This window comes from Protobothrops mucrosquamatus, unplaced genomic scaffold (assembly GCF_001527695.2).
Source record: "Protobothrops mucrosquamatus isolate PMUCROS unplaced genomic scaffold, P.Mucros_1.0 scaffold2683, whole genome shotgun sequence".
In the NCBI taxonomy this organism is placed as follows: Eukaryota; Metazoa; Chordata; class Lepidosauria; order Squamata; family Viperidae; genus Protobothrops; species Protobothrops mucrosquamatus.
The window spans coordinates 31,563-54,785 of NW_015388730.1; the positions used below are offsets into that span (position 1 = coordinate 31,563).

Here is a 23,223-nt window from a genome sequence, read left to right on the forward strand (position 1 = left end):
ATTTGAAGCCTCCGGGTGCTCCTCAAAGGGAGCCCCATGTAGAGAGCATTACAGTAGTCCAGGCGGGAGGTGACAAGAGCATGAGTGACTGTGTGTAAGGCGTCCCGGTCCAGAAAAGGCCGCAACTGGTGAATCAGGCGAACCTGATAAAACGCCCCCCTGGTCACGGCCGACAGATGGTCATCCAAGGTCAGCCGTGGATCCAGGAGGACTCCCAAGTTGCGCGCCCTCTCTGAGGGGGCCAAAGTTTCGCCCCCTATAGTCAGCGATGGCATCAGCTGACTATGCCGAGGCGCCGGAAACCACAGCCACTCGGTCTTGGAAGGGTTGAGCCTGAGTCTGTTCCTCCCCATCCAGACCCAGATAGAGAAGAGTAGGGATGGGTAGGGTAAAGTAGAGTAGAGTAGAGTAGAGTAGGGTGGAATGGAATGGAGTGGAGTGGGCAGAGCAGAGCAGAGCAGAGCAGAATAGGGCAGACTAGAGTAGAGCAGAACGGAACAGAACAGGAATAGAAAATAGGGTAGGGTAGGGTAGGGTAGGATTTAGACAAACAGTTGTCCAATCTCTTCTTAAACGATGATAGGCCTTGATCAGAATCTCTTTAAGGCAACCTATATCAACTTTGCTTCTTCCCTGAGATGTTCTTTGGCTTAGGAGAGTGTCAAAAGCACTTGCAGGACAAAAGAAATCGGGCAGAATCACTGAAACGTTCTCTTGATGGAGAAGATTAGAATTATCAGATGTCAACATGAGTTATTTCCTTCTTAAGCTGGCCTGTCAGGATACAAGTCTGTGTCATTTTTGGTCACATAGTTACAGTCAGTTCATCTCTTTCCTTGGGTCCCCACCTATGGCTATCAGAAACAAAGATGCGAGGAACAGGGCAAAAGAGGAAATTGCTGGGACTGAAGTGAAAGAGAGTGAAAAGCTAATTCTGAGAACATGTCCAAGATGGAAAACTCCAGCTATTTGGACATCAATTCTCTAGATTCTCAGCAGTGGCCATGATAGGTGGGGAATTCATGGGGGGGGGGAATACCAAACCTTTAACAAGGGATCAATCAAAGGGATGGACCAACAGAGAGACATTGGGTCAAGTACAGAAAGCATTAAGAAATCAGCAACTTCTCTGTATCTTTCTTTCTTTCTTTCTTTCTTTCTTTCTTTCTTTCTTTCTTTCTTTTTCTTTCTTTCTTTCTTTCTTTCTTTCTTTCTTTCTTTCTTTCTTTCTTTCTCCCACCTTTAGTATTTTTCACATAATTTAAGGCTGTGACCAGACATAATACTCCTTCCTTCCTCCTATTTTCCTCACAACAACAACCCTGTGAGGTGAGTAGGTTTGAAAAAGAGGGACTGGCCCAAAGTCATCCAGTTGGCTTTCATGCCTAAAGAGGGACTAGAACTCACAGTCTCCTGGTGATTGGCAAAAGATACCCAGCTGGCTTTCATGCTTAAGGCAGGGCTAGAATTCACAATGTCCTGGTGATCGACCCAAAGTCACCCATACTTTCATGCCTAAAGAGGGACTAGAACTCACAGTCTCCTGGTGATTGGTCCTAAGTGACCCAGCTGGCTTTCATGCCTAAGGCGGGACTACAACTCACAATCTCCTGGCTTCTACCCTGGTGTCTTAACCACTAGAACAATCTGGCATTCCTTACAGCGGGTCAATAATTGAAATTGACCAGAATGCCCTGGATTTCTGTCCCTTCCTCAATCTGCAAATTTACGGGGCAAGCAGGGGTCAAATGGAGTATTCAGGGCCAGCACTTAACCCCTTCCAGCAGAAATCATCCTTCAGTAAGCTCTAAAAATGGCACAAGGCTTGTGTTTTCCTTGGCACAAAGCTGTTTTGCAAAAAACATGTTGCTGCTGTCGTGGTGGCAGTGATGGATTGGTTTTCCAAAGTTCCTGCTTCTCTTCCATCTGCTCTCCTTCTCGGTTGCCACCACCTCCATGGTGTTGCTGTAGAGCACGTCCTTGGTATAACCTTGGATTTATTTGGCAGGACACGTAGAAGTGGTTGCCTTCTGTGTTCCACAAACACACCCACAAAGTTCCATGTGCAGCAGCAGCAGCTTTTGGATTAAGAGCACAAAGCTCAACCCTGATAGAGTTATGCACCCTTTTCTTATACCAGCATTTTCTCCTTTATTTGCCCTTGCTGTACCACATCAACACAAAAACAGGGGATCACAGAAAACAGTCAATTGTGATGACTTACTAGGCAGATGCATGTTGCTCCATAACTCATTTTTCCGGGTGATTTGAAGTTTTGATTCAGAAAATCAATGCAGGTGATTATGAGCACAATTAAGCCCAAAATGTCTGTTGTTAAGTGAGACATTTGTTAAGTACGTTTTTGCTCCATTTATGACCTTTCTTGCTTCAGTTGTTAAGTGAATCACTGCAGTTGTTAAGTTAGTAACACGGTTGTTAAGTGAATCTGGCTTCCCCATTGACTTTGCTTGTCAGAAAATCGCAAAAGGGGATTACATGACCCAGGGACACAGCAACAGTCATAAATATGAACCAGTTGCCAAGCAGCTGAATTTTGATCACATGATCATGGGGATGCTGTAAAGGTCATAACTGTGAAAAACGATCATGTCATTTTTTACAGTGCCCTTGTAACTTTAAACAGTCACTAAATGAACTGTAAGTCGAGGACTTACAACCATCTTTTCCTGCTTCCTTTGCCCTTGCTGTACCACAACAATACAAAAAAATGGTGTTACAGAAAATAGTCAGTTGTGGTGACTTACTAGGCAGATGGCCTGTTGTCCCATATCTGGATTTTCCAGGTGATTTTAAGTTTTGGTTCAGAAAATCAATTTACGACCACAATTGACCCCAAAATTTCTGTTGTTAAGTGAGATATTTCCCATTGTCACTTTGAACGATCACTAAATGAATTCTTGTAAATCGAGGATTACCTTTATGTTTGGGACTGATTTGAGAAAAGTGCTCTCGTGCAGTCAATAAGCCTAAGGAATCAAAGCAAAGCTTTTTTAAAATAATTTGGAAACCTGGTTGTAAAATCGGCAGCTTGGTCAAATCACTTTGGAATTAAATATTTGAACGAATGACTTGCTTAGGCCCACCAGTACTTTTATGGAAGGATAATTTTCTCAGCTTTCCCCTTGATCAAAATTGAACTACAGGACTCCTCCTCTAGGCTGTTCTGTCTTAGTTACCATCAGGGCTGTGAAGAGTTGGGCTGTAGCTCACAATGAATAAAGACACCAGCTTTAGTGACCAATGACAGCTTCCAGTTGCTATAATAGTCAGCCATATTTGGGGGAGGTTCCTTGGAATACGGAAATGAGGGTGTCTCCAACTTTAGTGACCAATGACAGCTTCCAGTTGCTATAATTGTCAGCCATATTTGGGGGAGGTTCCTTGGAATAAGGACATTAGGGTGTCTCCAGCTTTGGTGACCAATGACAGCTTCCAGTTGGTATAATTGTCAGCCATATTTGAGAGAGGTTCCTTGTAATAATGACATTCGGATGTCTCATGCCCTCTCAGGTCACCTGGAAGCATGTCATGGTCATCACTGCTTTATATACCTGGCCCAACAGATTGTTGACTAACCTAGTCCTTTGGTTGTTCATCCAATCCCTCTGTTGATCCTGGGACATCCATTCATTTCGATGGAAAGGAAAGCAAAACCTCTCCTCTCAATTTGAAATGAGCTTTCTGGATGAATCAACATAGCGTTGATGGCCCCACCAAAGACAATAGGTCAGCTGTAACCCCGAATCATTGCCTAGGGCTTATTCTAGTAGAGAATAAGGATGACTAGAATAGAATAGAGATGGAAGGAACCTTGGAGATCTTCCAGTCCAGCCCCCTGCTCTAGCAGGAGATCCTATACCATTTCAGACAAGTGGCTGTCCAGTCTCTTCTTAAAAACCTCCAGTGATGAAGCGCCCACAGCTTCTGAAGGCAAGCTTGTCCTACTGGTTAATTATTCCCACTGTTAGGAAATTTCTCCTTAATTCCAGGTTGCTTCTCTCCTTGATTTGTATCCATCCATATACTTCTTGTCCTGTCCTCTGGTGCTTTGGAGAATAAGTTGACCCCCTCGTCTTTGTCTTGCCTTTAAGTCAAGGTTTGGGTGAGGTAAAGCTGTAAAATGGATGGGAAAGGTAACTTCTCGCCCTTCTCCACTACACACACACACAGACACACACACAGAGACACACACACACACAAACTTACTTCTGTAGAGAGTCTGTCATTTGTCAGGTCTAAGCTGTCGGAGTGATTGATACGCAGAGTTCAGTATACGCCGACTTTCTCCGTCAGCCAAGACATTCCAGCAGGCCTGGTCCAGCCTGCCTGTCGCCAGCAGTCAACAAGCAACATGGTTTGATTGAAATCAGGGAAGTCTCCTCATCCTCCCTGTCCTCCCCTTTTATCATCTTACAATAACATCATCTCGATCATTTATTTTTACAACCAAGCCGGGCTGCGTGTCACCCAGCCCTTGCAAACGGCATAAAAGGGGGGAAGGGGTGTTGCTATGTTAAATTTTAGTAAGACACCCCTCCGTGTCCTGCAGAGAAGTCAACGGCCATTAGTTTCTGCCATTGTGTAGCAGACAAGATAATGATTAGGGAGTTTAGAAGAAAAAAAGAAGAGAAATTAACCAAGGAGTGGTGGGGGAGGCTTGAAAAGAATAAGTTGATGTGCTGAAATCAAAAAGGAGGGAAAAAATAGGCCACTCTACCTCTTAAAAAGTGAAGTTGAAAGTAACAGAATAAGAGTGAACGTTTATTTATTTGAGGGGTGTTTGCTGCTGTCTGAGCTTGGTGGTCATCTTGCAGACATTTCATAACCAAACTAGGTAACATCATCAGTGTCTGGGTAATGAAACCTCTGCAAGAAAAAAAAGCAAGCTCAGAGAGCAGCAAAGGCCCCTAATTTCAATAAACACTCTCCTTTATTGGTATTTATTTATTTTTATTATACAAATTTAAATGGCTGCTCAACTCACACAACATGTCCCTCTGCGTGGCTTCCAACATTAAAAAGCCACAACGTAACAATCCTTCTATCTTTTGTGCTCTGATCTTAAACTCTTGAGGCAGATGCCATTTGTCCAATCATTGAGGAAGAATATATACGATAGGTGAAGCTTGGTTTATTTTGAGAGCTTTGCGGTTGTTTAGAAGAAGCTTGTCTTCTCCTGCCACTGGCTATCCGTGAAAACACCGTAGGCATTTATAATTCTGTGGAACCTGGATAATTGCTTGTTTAAAATCCTGATTATTCTGAAAACATACAGCAAGGTAAAAATTATTTCTAGAAATCGATCCAAATTGGAAAAGATTTTTTTTATCAGTGAAACCATTGCAAAGGTTGGTGAGTTTCTTTGGAGAGACTTCCCAGAATTTTGTAAGTCAAAGGTTTATAGATACTTCAACGTATGAACGATAATTGAATTGGAAATACAGTCATAAATTCTGCCAGTTGTTAAGTGGTTCATCACGGGAGCGATTGTTAAGCCATGGTGGCAGTCATTAAGTACAGCTATTATTTTATGCCAGAAACTGGAAGTAACCCCCAGGTCAGGTTGTAAATTGTGGTCATGTGAGGCCAGGACATTGCAAACGGTCATAAATGAGGGTCAGTTGCTGATGTGTCCATAATGTGACTCCATGACCAGAGGGATGGGCTGACCCTTGTAACTTTAAATGGTTGCTAAGCGACCGATTGTAAGTCAAGGACTACCTGTATGCTAACTGCAGATTTCTGGGAACTGTACTGTAGTTGTGATTTCTGGAGGATACAAACTGGGACAGGGTTAGCAAAAATAGCAATTGATCTGACAATATGTAGGAAAGAGAAATGGTAAAAGGTACAATGCAAAGATGTACACCTTAACTCAGTGGTTCTCAACCTGTGGGTCGGGACCCCATTTGGGGTCGATCGACCATTTCATGGGGGTCGCCAAGCAAGGCTGTCTGCCATTTTTTTTGTCCGCCATTTTTTTTGTCCGTCATTTTTTCCCCCCTTTTCCGGCGGGTGCCTTACCTCCCTTGGGCTGGGCCAGCTGGTGGTCGGCCTGCTCCGTCTCTGCCGCTTGCCAGCTACGCCTCGGCCGGCGCAGGGGGCGGAACCACGCATGCGTGGCGCTCCTGGGCAGGGAAAGTCCTCGACTTATGACCGGTTAGGTAGTCCTCAACTTACGACCGGTTTAGTCCTCGACTTACGACCGGCTTAGTCCTCGACTTACGACCGGTTTAGTCCTCGACTTACGACCGGTTGGGGTCGCGGCATTAAAAAGGTTGAGAACCACTGCTTAACTCAAGGGCCATTCCAGAGTTTGCACAGGTGAGTGAGAACATAGCAATTTTCAGAGGTTAGCTTCAGGATTTTTAATTAACTTCTTTAAACATCTGGAAGGCTTGAAGTGCACCTTTGCACTTTAAATCTCTCCCCCCCCCTCCAAAAAAAAAGAGCACATGTTTGGAGCTTTTTTGTTCTAGGGCCTCAGAAAAATCACAAAAGGGGTTTTGGCAGGTCACATATGACCTATACAGAAAAGCTTCTTTTGATAGCTGAATACCTCAAGTTGGAATGTTTTATCTCTTTTCTGCTTGCCATTCTTGGGTAGCACATAGAACATAGAATATCAGAGTTAGAAGAGACCTTGAAGGTCTAGTCCTCTGATCAAGCAGGAGCCCCTGTGCCATTTCAGACAAATGGCTACCCAATCTCTTCTTAAAAACCTCCAGTGTTGGAACACCCACAACGTCTGGGGGCAAGCTGTTCCACTGGTTGATTGTTCTCACTGTCAGGAAATTTCTCCTTAGTTCTAGGTTGCTTCTCTCCTTGATTAGTTTCCATCCATTGCTTCTTGTCCTGTCTTGGAGAATAGGTTGTCTCCCTCTTCTTTGTGGCAACCCCTCAAATATTGGAAGACTGCTACCATGTCACCCCTGGTCCTTCTTTTCATTAAACTAGACCAGGCGTAGGCAACCTTGACTCTTTTATGACTCGTGGACTTCATCACCCAGAATTCCTGAGCCAGCCATGCTGAGGGGAAAAAGAGAGGTTTCCAAGGTGAACCATGCTGGCTCAGGAATTCTGGGAGTTGAAGTCCACGAGTCATAAAAGAGCCAAGGTTGCCTACCCCTGGTGGGGGGGATGCTACAATGGCCGTAAGTACGAGGACCGATTGTAAGTCACTTTTTTTTCAGCGCCGTTGCAACCTTGAACAGTCACTAAACGAATGGCTGTATGTCGAGGACCACCTTTCTCTGCGTCTAGTTTTGGGATAAGATTTCATGAAATGCAAGCCTATATAAACGCTTGCTTCAATAATATGAATAATCTCATGTCACTGGCTACTGAAGCACTTTGAGTAATATTCTCAGGCTTTGGGTCAACGTGACCCAGATTTCCGACTAATGGTAGCAAGTAATTTGATACTCAGTGGTGGTCTTCTCGGATTGCGCTGTTCAGATCAGGATGTTCCAGGATCTCTGTGAAACTGAACACTCTGTTGTGTTCTTCCATCCACATTTTTGCATAGGAAAAATCCTACTCTTTGCTTTGGGTCTGGTGTGGATAATTGGTTTTATACAACATAGCTGGTCTTTCAAGAGGGCAATTTTTCAATGAGCAAGTGCGTTTTCTTTTGAACCTATTTTCCAATTTAGGAGGTTAAGACAGCCCATGGGGAAATTGCTGCTCGAATTCATGATGTATTGGGAATATCATGGGCATATGTCGCATTATACACAGGTAGTCCTCGACTTACAACCACAATTCAGTTTTCTGTTACTAAGTGAGACAGTTGTTAAATGAGTCTTGCCCTATTTTAGGACTTTTCTTGCCACAATTGTTAAGTCAACCACTGCAGCTATTAAGTTAGGAACACGGTCGTTAAGGGAATCTGGCTTATCCATTGACTTTGCTTGTAAGAAGATCATAAAAGGTGATCACATGACCCCAGGACACTGCAAACATCACAAGTATGAGTCAGTTGCCAAGCATCTGAACTTTGATCAGGTGACCATGGGGATGCTGCAACGTTCATAAGTATGAAAAACGGTCATAAGTCACTTTTTCAGTGCCTTTGGAACTTTGAATGATCACTAAATGAATGGTTGTAAAGTGAGGACTAACTGTATCTGCGTCAGATAAATGGTCAAATAGGTGTTGGAGCCATCCTGTGACTGTGTGCTGGAGTATTACTTTTTCTAAAAATAAACATATAAATAAAAAAAATCCTTGGAATTCAATGTGATGCTGGAGAACTGACTTTCAAAATTTGCTTTCAAGGGGAATAAAAATTGGGTGGGGCATGATGTTCTTGTTCTTATTTAATTAGAGATGTCTCGTAGACATAGACCAGGGGTAGGCAACCTTGGCTCTTTTATGACTCGTGGACTTCAACTCCCAGAATTCCTGAGCCAGCATGGCTCAGCTTGAAAACCTCTCCCTTTCCCCTCAGCATGGCTGGCTCAGGAATTCTGGGAGTTGAAGTCCACCAGTCATAAAAGTGCCAAGGTTGCCTCCTCCTGACAATAGACCAATATTTCTCATGGGTGGCTGGAGAATTCTGGGAGTTGAAGTCCACACATCTTCAAGTGGCTGCCATTAAGCTAGAGATGAACATCCTTTTTTTTAAAAAAGTATCTTTCTGGTGGTGTGCAAACTCGCCAGCTCTCCCTGTTTCCACTCAATCCCCAAAATAAATTTTCTGACAGGGACTTTTTCAGCTGTGATATTACTGTAGCATTTCAAGGGAACAAAACTGGGATAGGTCCTCCTCCCGCTTGGAGAAATCATTCCCACTTTTTCTCTGCCCGCAAATCAGAGGGAGAATTTTAAAAGCCCACCTATAACCCGATTCTGTGCAAATTACAAACAGGGACTTTTGGAACAAAGCAATTCAGGCTGCCCTTTTGTCATCTACCTCTGTGCCCTTCTTCTGCGCCCATGTGAGTGTGTACAGTGTACATGTAACATCAAGTTTAAGGCCTGCAAGAACTGAATTTGCAAAGGAGACTTCGTAATCATTAACTTTGGCTTTGTTTCTCCATGTTCGAAAGCGAGAACCTAACTGTTGCGTGCAACAGAAGAAAACATTTCAGTTTCTAGTCCCTCCTGTTTGTCTCTTTCCTTGCCAGTGACAGAAATACTTCCTTCTTCAGATGAACAAGATAGTTTTTCTTTTTCTTTTTTTCTACCAGGTTTGTCTTTGCCAAAAGTTTCCAGTTTAGAAGCATTTTTAAAGCAAGGTCCAACAGCTAATCAAACAGTACTTCTCCATAATGATCCCCCCCCTTTCTACTGTTATACCAAATTTCTCCCTCCTTCTTGGTAGAACATAGAATAATGTGGTTGGAAGGGACCTTAGAGATCTTCTAGTCCAATCCCCTTGCTCAAGCAGGAGACCCTGTACTATTCCAGACAAGTGGCTGTCCAGTCTCTTCTTAAAAACCTCCAGTGATGGAGCACCCACAATTTCTGGAGGCAAGTCATTAATCCACTGATTAATTGTTCTCACTATCAGGACATTTCTCCTTAGTTCTAGGTTGCTTCTCTCTTTGATAAGCTTCCATCCATTGCTTCTTCTCCTGCCCTGAGATGCTTTGGAGAATAGGTGGACTCCCCTTCTTCTCTTTGACAGCCCCTCAACTACTGGAAGACAGCTATCATGTCACCCCAATTCTTCTTTGTTAGACTAGATCAGGGGTAGGCAACCTCGGCTCTTTTATGACTCATGGACTTCAACTCCCAGAATTCCTGAATCAGCTGACTAAAGAATTCTGGGAGTTGAAGTCCATGAGTCATAAAAGAGCCGAGGTTGCCTACCCCTGGACTAGATATACTTAGTTCCCTCAATCGTTCATCGCATGGTTTATCCTCTAGAACCCTTATCTTTGTTGTGCATGAACTTATCACCAAACAACTAAAACTTATAGTGGTACCCTGGCACTCAACTGCTTTGAAACTCATCAAATTTGGTACTCAAATAAATTTTGACATGAACATTTTGTCCCAGTACTCATTGTTTGTTTGGTACTCAATGCACAAGCTAGAACTTATCAGTACCGGCTGCCTCACTGTATTACTCCTTATGGGAAAAATTTGTTTGGTACTCATAGTTTTCGGTTCTCATTGAACCTCCCAGAACCAATTAAGGAGGAATACCAAGGTACCACTGTACTTCAAGCAGTTTACATTACCCAGACACAGACCCTGTATGAGCAAAAGATGGAATCCTGTGTTTGCTTTTTCCATCCAACATCTTTTATTAACCCACTTCAAGGCTACAAAGCATTCCACATTCCACACATTTGAACTTTGAGAACACTTCTTCAGGCAAATGGGATTTTTAAAAAGACAGAAATCAAGAAAGAGAACTAAACATGACTGGTGGTTCACATCTGCACCCCTCTAAGATAGCGATTCTCAAAATGTGATTTGGGGGAACCCTGGGTTCTTTTCAGGGGTTCCATGAAATCAAATACATATTTGAATATTTCTCAGTTCTAATTTCTAATAGAGTAAATATCAATAGAAGAGAATGTGTACAGTATATCTCCAGGTTGAACTGTGGAGTCCTTGATGCTCTCTAAGCTTGGTTATTTGCTTGCAGAAATTTCATGACACAACTAAGTAACATCATCACCAAATATCAGTAGATATAATCCATACAAACTAAAGCTCTTTGGAGCCCTTTATCATTTTAAAGAATGGGGGAGGGTTCCTGAGTCCAAAATATTTGAGAACTGCCGGTCTAGGTGATTTTAGGCTGGCTTTAGCAGGAGTTTAGATTTAGACTGAAGGCAGACACTCAATCCTGGTGGGTGCATTGGTGACAATAAATTGCATTGATGCAAACTCTTGGGAAGAGGAAAGGAACAATGCTTTGCCTGTTGTTGTGGGTTTTTGTGAAGGAAGAATCTCGCACGCAGCCAAATTTAATTTTTTTTATTTGAGTAGCTCATTTGCATGTCCACACCCACATTCCAAAGCTTAGAACTATTGCGAAAGTGGCTTGACCACCTCCCATATTTATTCTTTTATAATTCCTTTGGAGTTTTGCCAGCTTCCCTAAAGAAACTGTTCTGGAAATGCAAAACCTTGCCCAGTGTTATAAAACTGTTGAACTGGCCTGCAGAAGGCATGGTGTGGAGTAGATTTCATAGGTTGTTTTTCCTCAAGACCAAGATGGCGGCCTTTTCTTTTTAGAATTCATCCACACGTTTTCTTCCGTGATGCTGCGCTGGCTCTGTGTGTATGCTGAGCAAGGGAGAAAGGAGTAGATTTCAAGCAGTTGATTTCAACTGATTTTTAATAATAACAAAAGAAAATACAGGTAGTCCTTGACTTATAATTGGACACCTGGCGATTGTTTGAAATTATAACAGGCCACTGAAAAGCTACTTACTATTTAATGTTCCGATGGCTGTCCGCCTAGTCCCATTGACCTCATTTTTGACACTTGTCGACCAGTCTGATTTTCAGACCTTGTCAGAATGTCACAGAAGGTGATCACATAACCCCAGGACCCTGCAGCTGGCATAAAGACATGTCAGTTGCCAAGCGTATGAATTTTGATCACGTGGCCATGGGGACGCTGCAATGGCCATTAGAGTGAAAAATGGTCATAAGTCACTTTTTTTTCAGCTGTAACTTTGAACGATCACTAAATGAATAGTTGTAAGTCAAAGACTACCTCTATCTTATTATCAGTGTGGTTTCCTGCCCTTTTTTACCCTATAGAAATATTTTTATAAAAACTGCTGTCTTCCAAATACATTATGGAAGTACAGCTTTGATGTAAAAAGTGATTGATGGCAGTTGTAGCACAACAGATTTTATGGCATTGGAAGAGGGAAAGTCTAGCTTAGTGGAGCTCAACTAGGCTGGTATATATTAATCATCTCACTGACTCTATTCGCACACTTAACCTGGATATCAAATTAAACTAGCCTACTGTCTGGATTTATAGAACACATTGAATCAACAAGTTTCAGAGTCCAGAGTCGCCCTTGGTTGAGACTTAGGGAAAAGTACAAAGAAGAGCAACTGATGATTAAAGGCCTGGAGACTAAAACATATGAAGAACAATTGCAGGATTTGGGTTTGGCTAGTCTAGAGTAAAGAAGGACTAAGGGGGACATGATAGCAGTATTCCAGTATTTGAGAGGTTGCCACAAAGAGGAAAGGGGTCAACTTATTCTCCAAAGCACCAGGAGGCAAGACAAGAAACAATGGATGGAAACTAATCAAGGAAAGAAGCAACCTGGAATTAAAGAGAAACTTCCTGACAGTGAGGACAATTAACCAGTGGAACAGCTTGCTTCAGAAGTCGTGGGCACTCCATCCCTGGAGGTTTTTAAGAAGAGACTGGACAGTCACTTGTCTGAGATGGTATAGGTTCTCCTGCTTGAGCAGGGGGCTGGACTAGAAGGTGGTACCTTCCAGCTCTATTCTGATTCTGTTCTGATTCTGAGATGGGTGGCTATATAAATTTGATTAATAAATAAATAAATGAAATGTGGGCTAAGCAAACACATGATAAGTCCCAGGGAATGTACATGAACTTAGAAATTAGAATAGAATAGAGGTGGAAGGGACCTTGGAGGTCTTCTAGTCCAGCCCCCTGCTCAAGCAGGAGAACCTATACCATTTATTTTTATTTATTTTATTTATTTATTTATTTATTGATTGATTGTCCAGTCTCTTGAAAATTTCCAGTGATGGAGCGCCCATGATTTCTGGGGGTTAAGCATGATGATGATGATGATGATGATGATGATGATGATGATGATGATAATAATAATAAAGTTGCAAGGGACTTTGGAAGTCTTCTAGTCCAACACCCTGCTCAGGCAGGAAACCCTACACCATTTCGGACAAATGGCTGTCCAGTCTCTTCTTAAAAACTTCCAGTGTTGGAGCATTCACTGCTTCTGGAGCAGGTTGTTCCACTGGTTAATCGTTCTCACTGTCAGGAACTTTCTCCTTAGTTTTAGGTTGCTTCTCTCCTTGATTAGTTTCCATCCATTGCATCCATCTGCATGCGCTGCATTGGCATACAACGGACATTGTAGGAAAGTCTTGTTCATCTGTCATAGTAAAAAAAATAAATAGAGGAATCGGGTAGCATCTTTTTTGATTAGCAAATTTTATTAAAAGGCAAGATGCTTTTGTGAGCTGAAACTTGCTTCATCAGGTTCACAGAATGGCTAGTTGAATATTTGTCCACATTGGCAACTTGAAGATGAGTGGACCTGGCTGGCTGGCTGGGGAATTCTGGGTGTTGTAGTCCACCCATCTTCAAGTTGCCAAAGTTGAGAAACACTGGGCTACACTGATGTAGGATTTAAATTCGGATCTAGGAAGGGAAAACAGATGAGTTATGTACAGTGCTTTTTTTGTAAAAAAAAAAAAAAAAAAAAGGTGCCGGAACTCACACACGTCATACAACCCACCTTGCCTACCCTACAAGGTTCCATCCAAAAAAGGTGCCAGAACTCCGTTCTGGGCGTTCTATGAGAAAAAAAAGCCCTGGTTATGTAGATGCAGGCTACAAATGAGACAGATTTGTCAGTACCTTATCAGTTAACAATTGTGTGTGCAAAATATTTTTGAAGGCTTCTTAGAGAGCTTGAAACCTTTTGGTATATGTGACTTTAGTCATCTCTTGTTTAATGACATTGATAAAGTCTCTGTTTTCCTAGAGCAGTGATGGTGAACCTTTTAGAGACTAAGTGCCCCAAAACTGCCCCCTGCCTCCCACCCCACCCACCCACAGGTCCACCCACCACCTCCACGGCCTGCCGCAGCATGTGCGTGTGACAGGGCGTGAGGGTGGAGTCTTGTCCCCACTGCCCGGCTGCCATGTCCTTGGCTGCGCTGCTCCACGCGGGCCACGCTCAGGGGCCACGCTCAGGGGCGACTCTTCTCCCAGGGGGCTGCTGGTGAGGAGGGAGCCGCGGGGACAGGCAGGGCTGGGTGACGGTGTGTGTACCCACAGAGAGGGCTCTGCGTGCTGCCTCTGGCACACGTGCCATAGGTTCGCCACCACTGTCCTAGAGGGACAGTTTGAGGTCTATATCCTCTGAGGCAGAAATGCTGAAATCCTCCTTTGAGTCCTTCTTTGAGTCCATCAGATAGACGCATATATTGTGATCCACTGATGGATAGGATCAGTAAAGCATTGCTACAAGTGTTAGATTATGGGTTGTGTGTCTTGATGTGTAATGGGTTGAAGGAATAATCCTGAAGAACAGAAAGAAGAGTTGTAACCAAGGCAATGGTCTGATAATAGAAATCTGTGTCCAGGACAGAACTGTAACCTGAGGAAGCGTCCCTCCCTTTTTCATTCAGATACATCCAGTTATTCTAGCCTTATAATAAAAAATAGTTCAGGTAGTCCTCAATCTATGACCACAATTGAGCCCAAAATTTCTGTTGTTGTGAGACATTTGTTAAGTAAATTTTGACCTATTTTACAACCTTTCTTGCCACAGTTGTTAAGTGAATCACTGTAATTGTTAAGTTACTGGCTTCCCCATTGACTTATGCTTGTCAGAAGGGATCACTGCAGCCCTCGTAAATATGAGTCAGTTGCCAAGAGTCTGAATTTTGATCCTGTGACCATGGGGATGCTGCAATGGTCGTAAGTGTGAAAAACAGTCAGAGGTCGGTTTTTTCAGTGTCCTTGTCATTTTGAACGGTCAGTAAATGAACTGTTGTAAGTTGAGGACTGCATGTATTAACAGTTCGATCTTCCTTGAAGGGCTGACATGATGCTACCCGAGGTTCAGTTCTCACCATTCTCTTTTTTCCACCTCATTTCAGAGTTCTTGGAGGACTTCCCCGATGGCCGAGAGTGTGTTAACTGTGGGGCCATGTCCACCCCCTTATGGAGGAAAGATGGCACAGGGCATTATCTGTGCAATGCCTGTGGCCTCTATCACAAAATGAATGGGATCAACAGGCCTCTTATCAAGCCACAGAAAAGACTGGTAAGTCTGACTCAGGCTGAGTTGTTGGTTTTCTAGGAATGCTTAAAGGATACTACTCGTTGATAGTATCTCTAACATGTGTTTCACTGTCCTGACACATCAGTCTGAGAGGGGAAATGGGATTTCCATGCTTGGAGGTTCTTGAACTCTGAAATAATAAGGGAAAAGCTGATCCTGGCTGGTTAGATATAAAGCATCTAGCAACTCCCCTTGCCTATAGAGCAGAGGTCCCCAACCTATGGGTTGCGGCCGGTGGTGGGATTCAAACATTTGAACAACCAGTTCTCATATTTGATGCAGGCATGGGCCTCCGATGCCTAGAACGGATTTCCAGAAGTGGCATCCTTACACTTCCGGTGGGCTGTTCTAGGCCTGGGAGGACGCCTCCGATGCCTAGAACGGACTTCCGGAAGTGGCATCCACACACTTCCGGTGGGCTGTTCTAGGCCTGGGAAGACTCGTCCAGGCCTCCGAGACCTAGACTGGACTTCTGGAAGCCAGCCGGTTCTCCCTATTCATGTAAATTTAGCGACCAGTTCGTGCAAACCAGCTGAATCCCACCACTGGCCACGGCCCACTACCAGGCTGTAGCCTCTTGGCCACTGGGCCGCATGAGTAGCTGGGCAGTGCATGCGCTTATGCACATGCTCACCCTCCCTCGTGCCTCCGTTGCCACGAGTATTGTGTGGGCGGTGGTGCTGCCACAAATCTTGTGCAGGGGGCAGCAGCGCCACAAGCGGCAGGTGGGTGGTGGTGCACCACCCACAAGTGGCAGCATTGCCACAAACCTTGTGCGGGCGGCGGCAGCACCGCAAGTGGCAAATGAGCCACAGCACGATCTTTGCACGGGCTGCGCCACGAGCCTCATGCTGGGGCAGCATCGCTGCAGGCTGCGGCGCAATCCTCACACAGAGGCAGTGGCACGAACCTTGTGTCGGAGTGGCGGTGTAAACCTTGTGCCGGGATGGCATCATTGGGGCCCGCGGCACGATTCTCACGTGGGGACGGCAGCATGAGCCTCGGACCGGGGTGGCATTGCTGTGGGCCGTGGTACGAGCCTCTCGCTGGCGATAGCATTACCGTGAGTCTGGCAGCAGTGGCGCCACAAGCCTCTGTCATAAATAGAGGCCAATTGCCAAGCCTCTGAATTTTGGTCATGTGACCCTGGGATGCTGCAACGATCAAAAGTGTGAAAAATGGTCATAAGTCACTTTTCGATGCTGTTGTAAATTTGAACAGTCACTAAGTGAATGGTTGTAATTCGAGGACTACCTGTGCACAGATCTCCCATTCATGTATATGTATATATATATATATGAATATATATGTACGGGTATAGATATAGATATAGATATAGATGATTTAGATATAGATGATTTAGATATAGATATAGATAGAGAGATAGAGAAATAGAGAGATAGAGACAGAATGTATATAGCATGTGTATATGTGTGTTATGTATGTTATGAGTTGATATATACTTTCTTTTGAGAGCAGGCAACAGAATTTCATTTGTAACATTTGCCAGTGTGCTCACAGTAAAAAAATGACAATAAAGGTTATCGTATCTTACTGTATTGAAGGAGGGAGAATTCCAGAATATTTTTACAGCATTTGTACCTCAAATAATTGTTTGTGCTCTGCAACCCGATACAAAGTGGGCCATCAAACCAACAAACCAGCTTCTCAACCTCGGCTGTTCAGGCGTCACATATTCTGAAACCACACTGACTCCCAGTTCGGCCTGGAAAAACCATGGGCCAAGATAAGCTGTAAATGGTCCATGTTTTGCCATTCGGAGCTTCTCACTTCATTCTAGAAGATTGTACTTCTGTGTATGTGTGTTTGTGTGTGTCTGCACGTCCTCCAGGGTTACTCACCAAACATTCAAAAATGTAGCATTTCCCCCCCCCCCTCTCCTTCAGTTGTTTGGAGAATAGATCATGCCACGTGGGCTGCAAAAACATCGCCTCGTCCTTGAGACCCCGTACTGAAATTTAAAACACTGAACTTTTCCAGAGTCTTGATAATGTCTCTTTGGCCTTTGAAGTGTGTATAACTGAAAGCAACCAGAGGGGAAAGTATGTCTTGTAGTAGAAGTAGGGAGGGGAGGAATTGTACAGACCTATGGATACAACCTCAAATGTGCCTCCTGCAAGTTGGGCTTTAGTAGATAAAAGCTGAGCAGATAAACTATTAAAAGGGAGAAATTTCAGTGGTCTCTTTCCTCAATCAAGAAAATCCTTACAAGAGCTGTGTTTCTGTTCGTATTTGGGACGAGGATGTTGTTGTTTTGATCCGCTTCTTGGATCTCTGTTCTCTGCGTTTATTTTCCTTTCTTCTTCTCTTGCAATAAATCACAAGAAAGAAAGAAAGAAAGAAAGAAAGAAGAAAAAAAGCAAGGCATCACCGGTAAGGTCCACTAGCTTTAGAGAGCGGGTGAAACTTCTGGGTGTGTTTTGAATAAACACACTTGGAAACTCACGATGCGGAGGGCTTATCAACTACATTTGGGCTGCTTTAGACACTTCGTGATTAGCTTTCTGCTTAAGGACTCAGCCTGATTTTGTATAAACAAACAGCGTTGGCCCAGCACTGAAATCAGCAACTTTGGGCAAGGTCAACCCTTTACAGAGACATAAAAAGGAGGAGAAATTCACTCTCTGTTCTGAAAAACTATTGGAGTGATTTGAGGGTTCCCCCTCCCTTTCCATTAGCCAAACAGATTTTTTTTTCCTCGTTTCATTGGTGTTGCCAAATGTCAAAACAAAGGAACGTGTTACTCAAGTCGGCTTTAGAAGAGCAGCCTTCTTCCTTGAAGGGCTGTGTGCTGTAACACACAGATAGTCCTCGACCTAACGGCCACAATTGAGCCCAAAAATTCTATTGCTAAATGAGGCAGCTCTTAAGTGAATTCTGCCCCGTTTTACGACTTTTCTTGCCACGGCTGTTAAGTGAATCGCCGCCGTTGTTAAGTCACATGATTGTTAAGTGACTCTGGCTTCCCCATTGATTTTTGCTTGTCGGAAGGTTGCAGAAGGGGATCACAGGACCCCAGGACACTGTAACCGTCATAAACGTGAGTCAGTTGCCCAGCGTCCAAATTTTGATCACGTGACCATGGGGATGCCGCAATAGTCGTAAGGGTGAAAAACAGTAATAAGTCACTTTTTTTTCAGTGCCGGTGTGGTCACTAAAATGAACTATTGTAAGTCAAGGAGTATCTGTATCAGCTAAGGGCGACCTCTCCTGCATTGGATGAGGTGCCTTTAAAACCACCAAAAGGCCATTGGGAATAATCTGCTCCTTTTTACAAGGTCAGAAGCCTCTCTCATTGCTCCTTGAAGTCCTGGTAGAAGAAACCAACCACAAATCTTGTGCAAGGCCAGGAAAGAGACTCGTGGCAGCTTCCACCGTGGCTGCGTTTTCTACTTTCACAACTGTTTTTGCAACCTGAATGTTGAACTGTCTTCTCTGCCTCGTCACGTCATCCATTTTCTCTAAATGCTGATCCCGCCGCTGTGAAGTTTGCCGAGCTGGGCATTTGAGTTCCTGCTTCTTTCACTTCATCCATCATTTGTGGTCCCAAGTTTTTAATAGTAAAGTAAACAGATATGGAATTCTTCGGCGCGTACATAATTTCCAAACCAGCTGGGTTATGATCATCACAGGCCGAGGCCTTCTCTCTCGCAAAGGTTGCGAAGTATTCCTGAAGCACCTGAAGTGAGAGCTGAAGTGAGACGAGGGTCAGCCTGTCGACCGGAAAGCAGTCCCTTGGAGACGTTTGTGCTGTGGAGAATCCTCCCCACCACCCAAAAATTGTCCCTTGACAGTCAGCATGTCAAGAAAAGGTCAGGCTAGCGAAGAACGGGGAAACTGGGAGCCTTCCAACTGTTGCTGAACTACAATTCCCAGTATCCTCTTGTTTGGGTCGGAATGAGACAATTCTCTGCAGCCAACTCACCACAGCCAGCTTGTTGCGGGACAATTTACCACAACCACGGGACGATTTAACAATTTAACAATTCAATTTAATTATTTTCATTAATAAAATTATAAATAAAACATTTCAATTATAAATAATAAATACATAAAATTATAAATACAAAAACATTTCAATTTTTGTCGTTCGCATTTCATTTTCCCCCCCTTCTTTGGCATCCTTTCTTTAATAATTCTTTTCAACCATTTATTTGATATGAGTGTAACTCTTTGTCCCGCAGTGAGTTGCCCACAGTTGTCCTGTGGTGACTTGGTTGTGGTGATTTGTCATAGACCCTGTTGGGGTGACCAAGGGCGATGGTTGATGGATGTTGTAGTCATGTTGTAGAAACATTTAGATGTTCACAGTTGCCTCTCCCAGCTAAGGGTCATATTTACATGCCAGTTGCCAAGCACCCAAATTTTGATCACATGACCCTAGGGATGCTGCAATAGTCGTAAGTGTGAGGACTGATTACAAGTCCTCTGTAATGTCAAACAATCACTAAATGAATGATTATAAGTCAAGCACTGCCTCTAATAAGGATCCGTTTCCTACTCTTCAGAGCAGAGCAGAGAAATGATCTTAATGCAAACCTGTTTGCACAGCTTAAGGGGCCTTCTCTTTTTAAAAAATTCTTAAAAAAGTTAAAAGCAAGAGAGCCAGAGAGTTTTTGACGATGCAATGAACTTTGATCTTGGGAAAACTTACGAGCTATGTTTTAAAGTTGTCCTTTGATTTATCACGTATGTGTTTCTTTGCCTTGGAGTTTATCATGGGAATAAAAAGTTGGTTAACTCGCATGGTCGTTTAGCACCACAAGGCAAAACAAAAATGCAGCTGCTTTCATGAGTCACTCATTCAAACAATTCTGAAAGCACCCAGAACTTTTCTTGGAATTTTGCAAAAGCCTGGGGTTTTTTGTTGTTGTTTTGTTTTTAGTACACATCAAAGCAGGTGGGGCTTGGATTACACATAGAGATGGATGGGTGGGTGGATGGATGGGTGGGTGGGTGGATGGATGGATGGATGGATGGATGGATGGATAGATAGATAGATAGATAGATAGATAGATAGATAGATAGATAGATAGATAGATAGATAGATAGATAGATAGATAGATAGATAGATAGATAGATAGATAGATAGATAGATAGATAGATGGAGGGATAGATGGAGGGATAGATGGAGGGATAGATGGAGGGATAGATGGAGGGATAGATTTGTGTGTATATGCACACAAATGCATGAGAGCAAGAGAGAGATGAGACAGAGAGAGAACACACAGTGCTAAATCTTTGGCTTAGCTTCTCCTCTGGTACTTTGTGAAACTTTGGCAAAAGTCCACTTAAATTCAGGGAAGAGGATTTAAAGGAATATTACCAGAGTATGTCACAACCTCAAAGAGAAAAAAAAATCCCCATGCACAATGCAAAAAGACATGATCTCAGCAGATTGTTATTGCTTCCAATGAGCTGTGTTGCCTTTAATGTGGGATCAAGGCTTTTCATGTTTCGGGAAATGGTTTTAATTTTGATTGCCTCCTAATTGATGCCTCATCATATATTTTTTTTCTTGGCTCCCCCTCCTTCCCAAAATGTGCTTCTGTTCTTTAAGACTGTTTCTCTGCTTTTCCTTGGCAGTCTTCAACTCGTCGAGCTGGTCTTTGCTGCACTAACTGTCACACGACCAACACAACCCTCTGGAGACGGAACGCAGAAGGGGAGCCGGTGTGCAACGCCTGTGGATTATACATGAAACTCCATGGGGTAAGAAGAGAGCATAATTTCCTGCATTTATTTATTATCTTTTAATACTTCGATGTGTTGATTATCAATAATTATCGTTCAGGAATAGTTGCTCGGATGTTGTTGCTACATCATGTCCAACTCTTCACATCCCTGTGGACCATAGCATGCCAGGCCTTCCTATCTTCCACTGTCTCCCAGATTCATTGCGTCAATGACACCATCTAACCATCTCCTCCTCTGCCATCCCCTTCTCCTATTGCCTTCCATCTTTCCCAACATCAGGGTCTTTTCCAATGACCCCTCTCTTCTCATTAAATAGTGGCCAAAGGATTTGAGCTTCGGCTTCAGTCTCTGTCCTTCCAAAGAACAGCCAGGGTTAATTTCCTTTAGGACTGACTGATTGGATCTCCTTGCCATCCAAGGGACTCTCAAGAGTCTTCTCCAATACCACAATTCAAAAGCATCAATTCTTCTGAACTGCCTTATGGTCCAACCCTCACAGCCATACATTACTACTGGGAAAACCACAGCTTTGACTATACAGAACTTTGTCGGCAAGGTGATGTCTCTGCTTTTTAATATGCTGTCTAGGTTTGCCATAGCTTTCCTCCCAAGGTGCAAGCGTCTTTTAAATTCATGACTAACCATCGTCTGCCAAAAAAAGGTCAATGCAATCCTAGGTTGCAACAACAGAGGAATAATAATATCAGGATCATGTGACGTATCAGTACTGCTATGTACTGCTTTACTAAGACCATACTTGGGTTACTGCATTCAATTTTGGTCACCACAATGTAAAAAAGATGTTGAGACTCTGGAAAGAGTGCTGAGAAGAGCAACAAAAATGATTAGAGGACTGGTGGCTAAAACATATAAGGAACGGTTGCAGGAATTGGGTATGTCTAGTTTAATGAAAAGAAGAACTAGGGGGTGACATGATAGCAGTGTTCCAATATCTCAGGGGCTGCCACATAGAAGAGAGAGTCAAGCTATTCTCCAAAGCACCTGAAGGCAGGACAAAAAGGTGGAAGAGATCCAACTGAGAACTAAGGAGAAATTTCCTGACAGTTAATAAGTGGAATGGCTTGCCTCTGGAGGTTGTGGGCATTCCACCACTGGAGGTTTTTAAGAAGAGACCAAAGAGCCAATTATCTGGAATGGTGCAGGCAGTGGTGGGATTCAAATATGTGAACAACTGATTCTCTGTGTGGATGCCACTTCTGGAAATCCGTTCTGGGCCTAGGCAACAAAAATTAGCTACCGGTGCTGCTGAACTGGTGCGAACCGGCTGAATCCCACCACTGGGTGTAGGGTTTCCTGCTTGAGCAGGACATGGGGGATCCTTGATTTATAACCACAATTGGGACCAGAATTTCTGTTGCTAACTGAAACTGAATCTCAAACTGAAGCGCAAATGGTGCCTGTAGAGTGCAATGGGATGAACGCCCTTTGAATGGTGCGGGAATATGAATGGATTTCCAGAAAACACTGCAGACTACAGGAACCATTTGCACTTCAGTTTGAGATGCAGACAACACAGACTCATCCCCAACAGCCTGAGCCTGTCTTCAGCGGTGAAGGGACCCAGGGCAGAAAAACATCCTGCAGCCAAGAAGGCTCCACACCCATTTGCACCACTTAGGTGACCCTGAGGACACAGACAAGCCTCCAAGTAGCCTCAACGACTCTCTGAAAGAAGGCAAATGACCAACTCTCTGCAAGGAGTATAAAAAATCCTTCCATTCCCCACCATCCAGTCAGAGCTGAAGAAGCTTCTTAGATGAGAAGCGAAACGTCTTCAAGAAAAACAAGAAAGTCCAGTTGCCTCCTGAAAAAAGCACCTTTGGGGTCGCTGTGTGGTTGTGGCCGAGAAGGAGGACTGGGAGGAAAGATAATATATCATTTGGGAAGTTTTCCAAAGATTGTGCCTCACTCATTTACTAGCCAAGGACTGCCATTGAGGAAAACAGTTTGCAGTGAAGGACAAGGACATGAGATATATTGTGTGCAAATTCCAGGTCCGCATGCAGAAAGGGAATGTGTTGTAGCCATCTAGAGCAGAAACTGCAAAGTATTGAAGGTTTATGCCTTTTGTTTGTTTGTTTGTTGTTTATGTGAAGGTGCCAAGACCTCTGGCAATGAAAAAGGAAAGCATCCAGACCAGAAAACGGAAACCTAAAAATGTCAGTAAAAGCAAATCCTCAACAAACAGTAAGTTTCATTATTATTCTATTTGTTAGTGCGCAGCTAAATGTCTACGGAGATTCTCTGTCGTCCAAGTCACGGGTGTCCCCAAAAGTGCTTTTTCAAGAGGCTTCAAGTGTTTTTCCTTGAAGATATTTCTCTTCTCATCCAAGAAGTTTCTTCAGCTCTGAACTGAAGAAGCTTCTTTTAGATTAAAAGCGAAACATCTTCAAAGAAAAACAAAGAGAGTTCAGTTGCCTCTTGAAAAAAAATACTTTGGGGATATTCTATTGGT

General features: G+C 43.5%; 1 protein-coding gene across 1 annotated transcript in view; it reads left to right on the forward strand.

Annotated features, from left to right (window-relative positions):
• Positions 1-23,223, forward strand: part of GATA5 (GATA binding protein 5) — a 40,242-nt gene that overhangs the window by 12,292 nt on the left and 4,727 nt on the right. The window contains exons 2-5 of the mRNA XM_015825550.1: positions 5,643-5,650; positions 14,847-15,011; positions 20,637-20,762; positions 22,865-22,947. Of these exons, the coding sequence (XP_015681036.1) occupies positions 5,643-5,650; positions 14,847-15,011; positions 20,637-20,762; positions 22,865-22,947 (382 nt within the window). The remainder of the gene's footprint in view (positions 1-5,642; positions 5,651-14,846; positions 15,012-20,636; positions 20,763-22,864; positions 22,948-23,223) is intronic.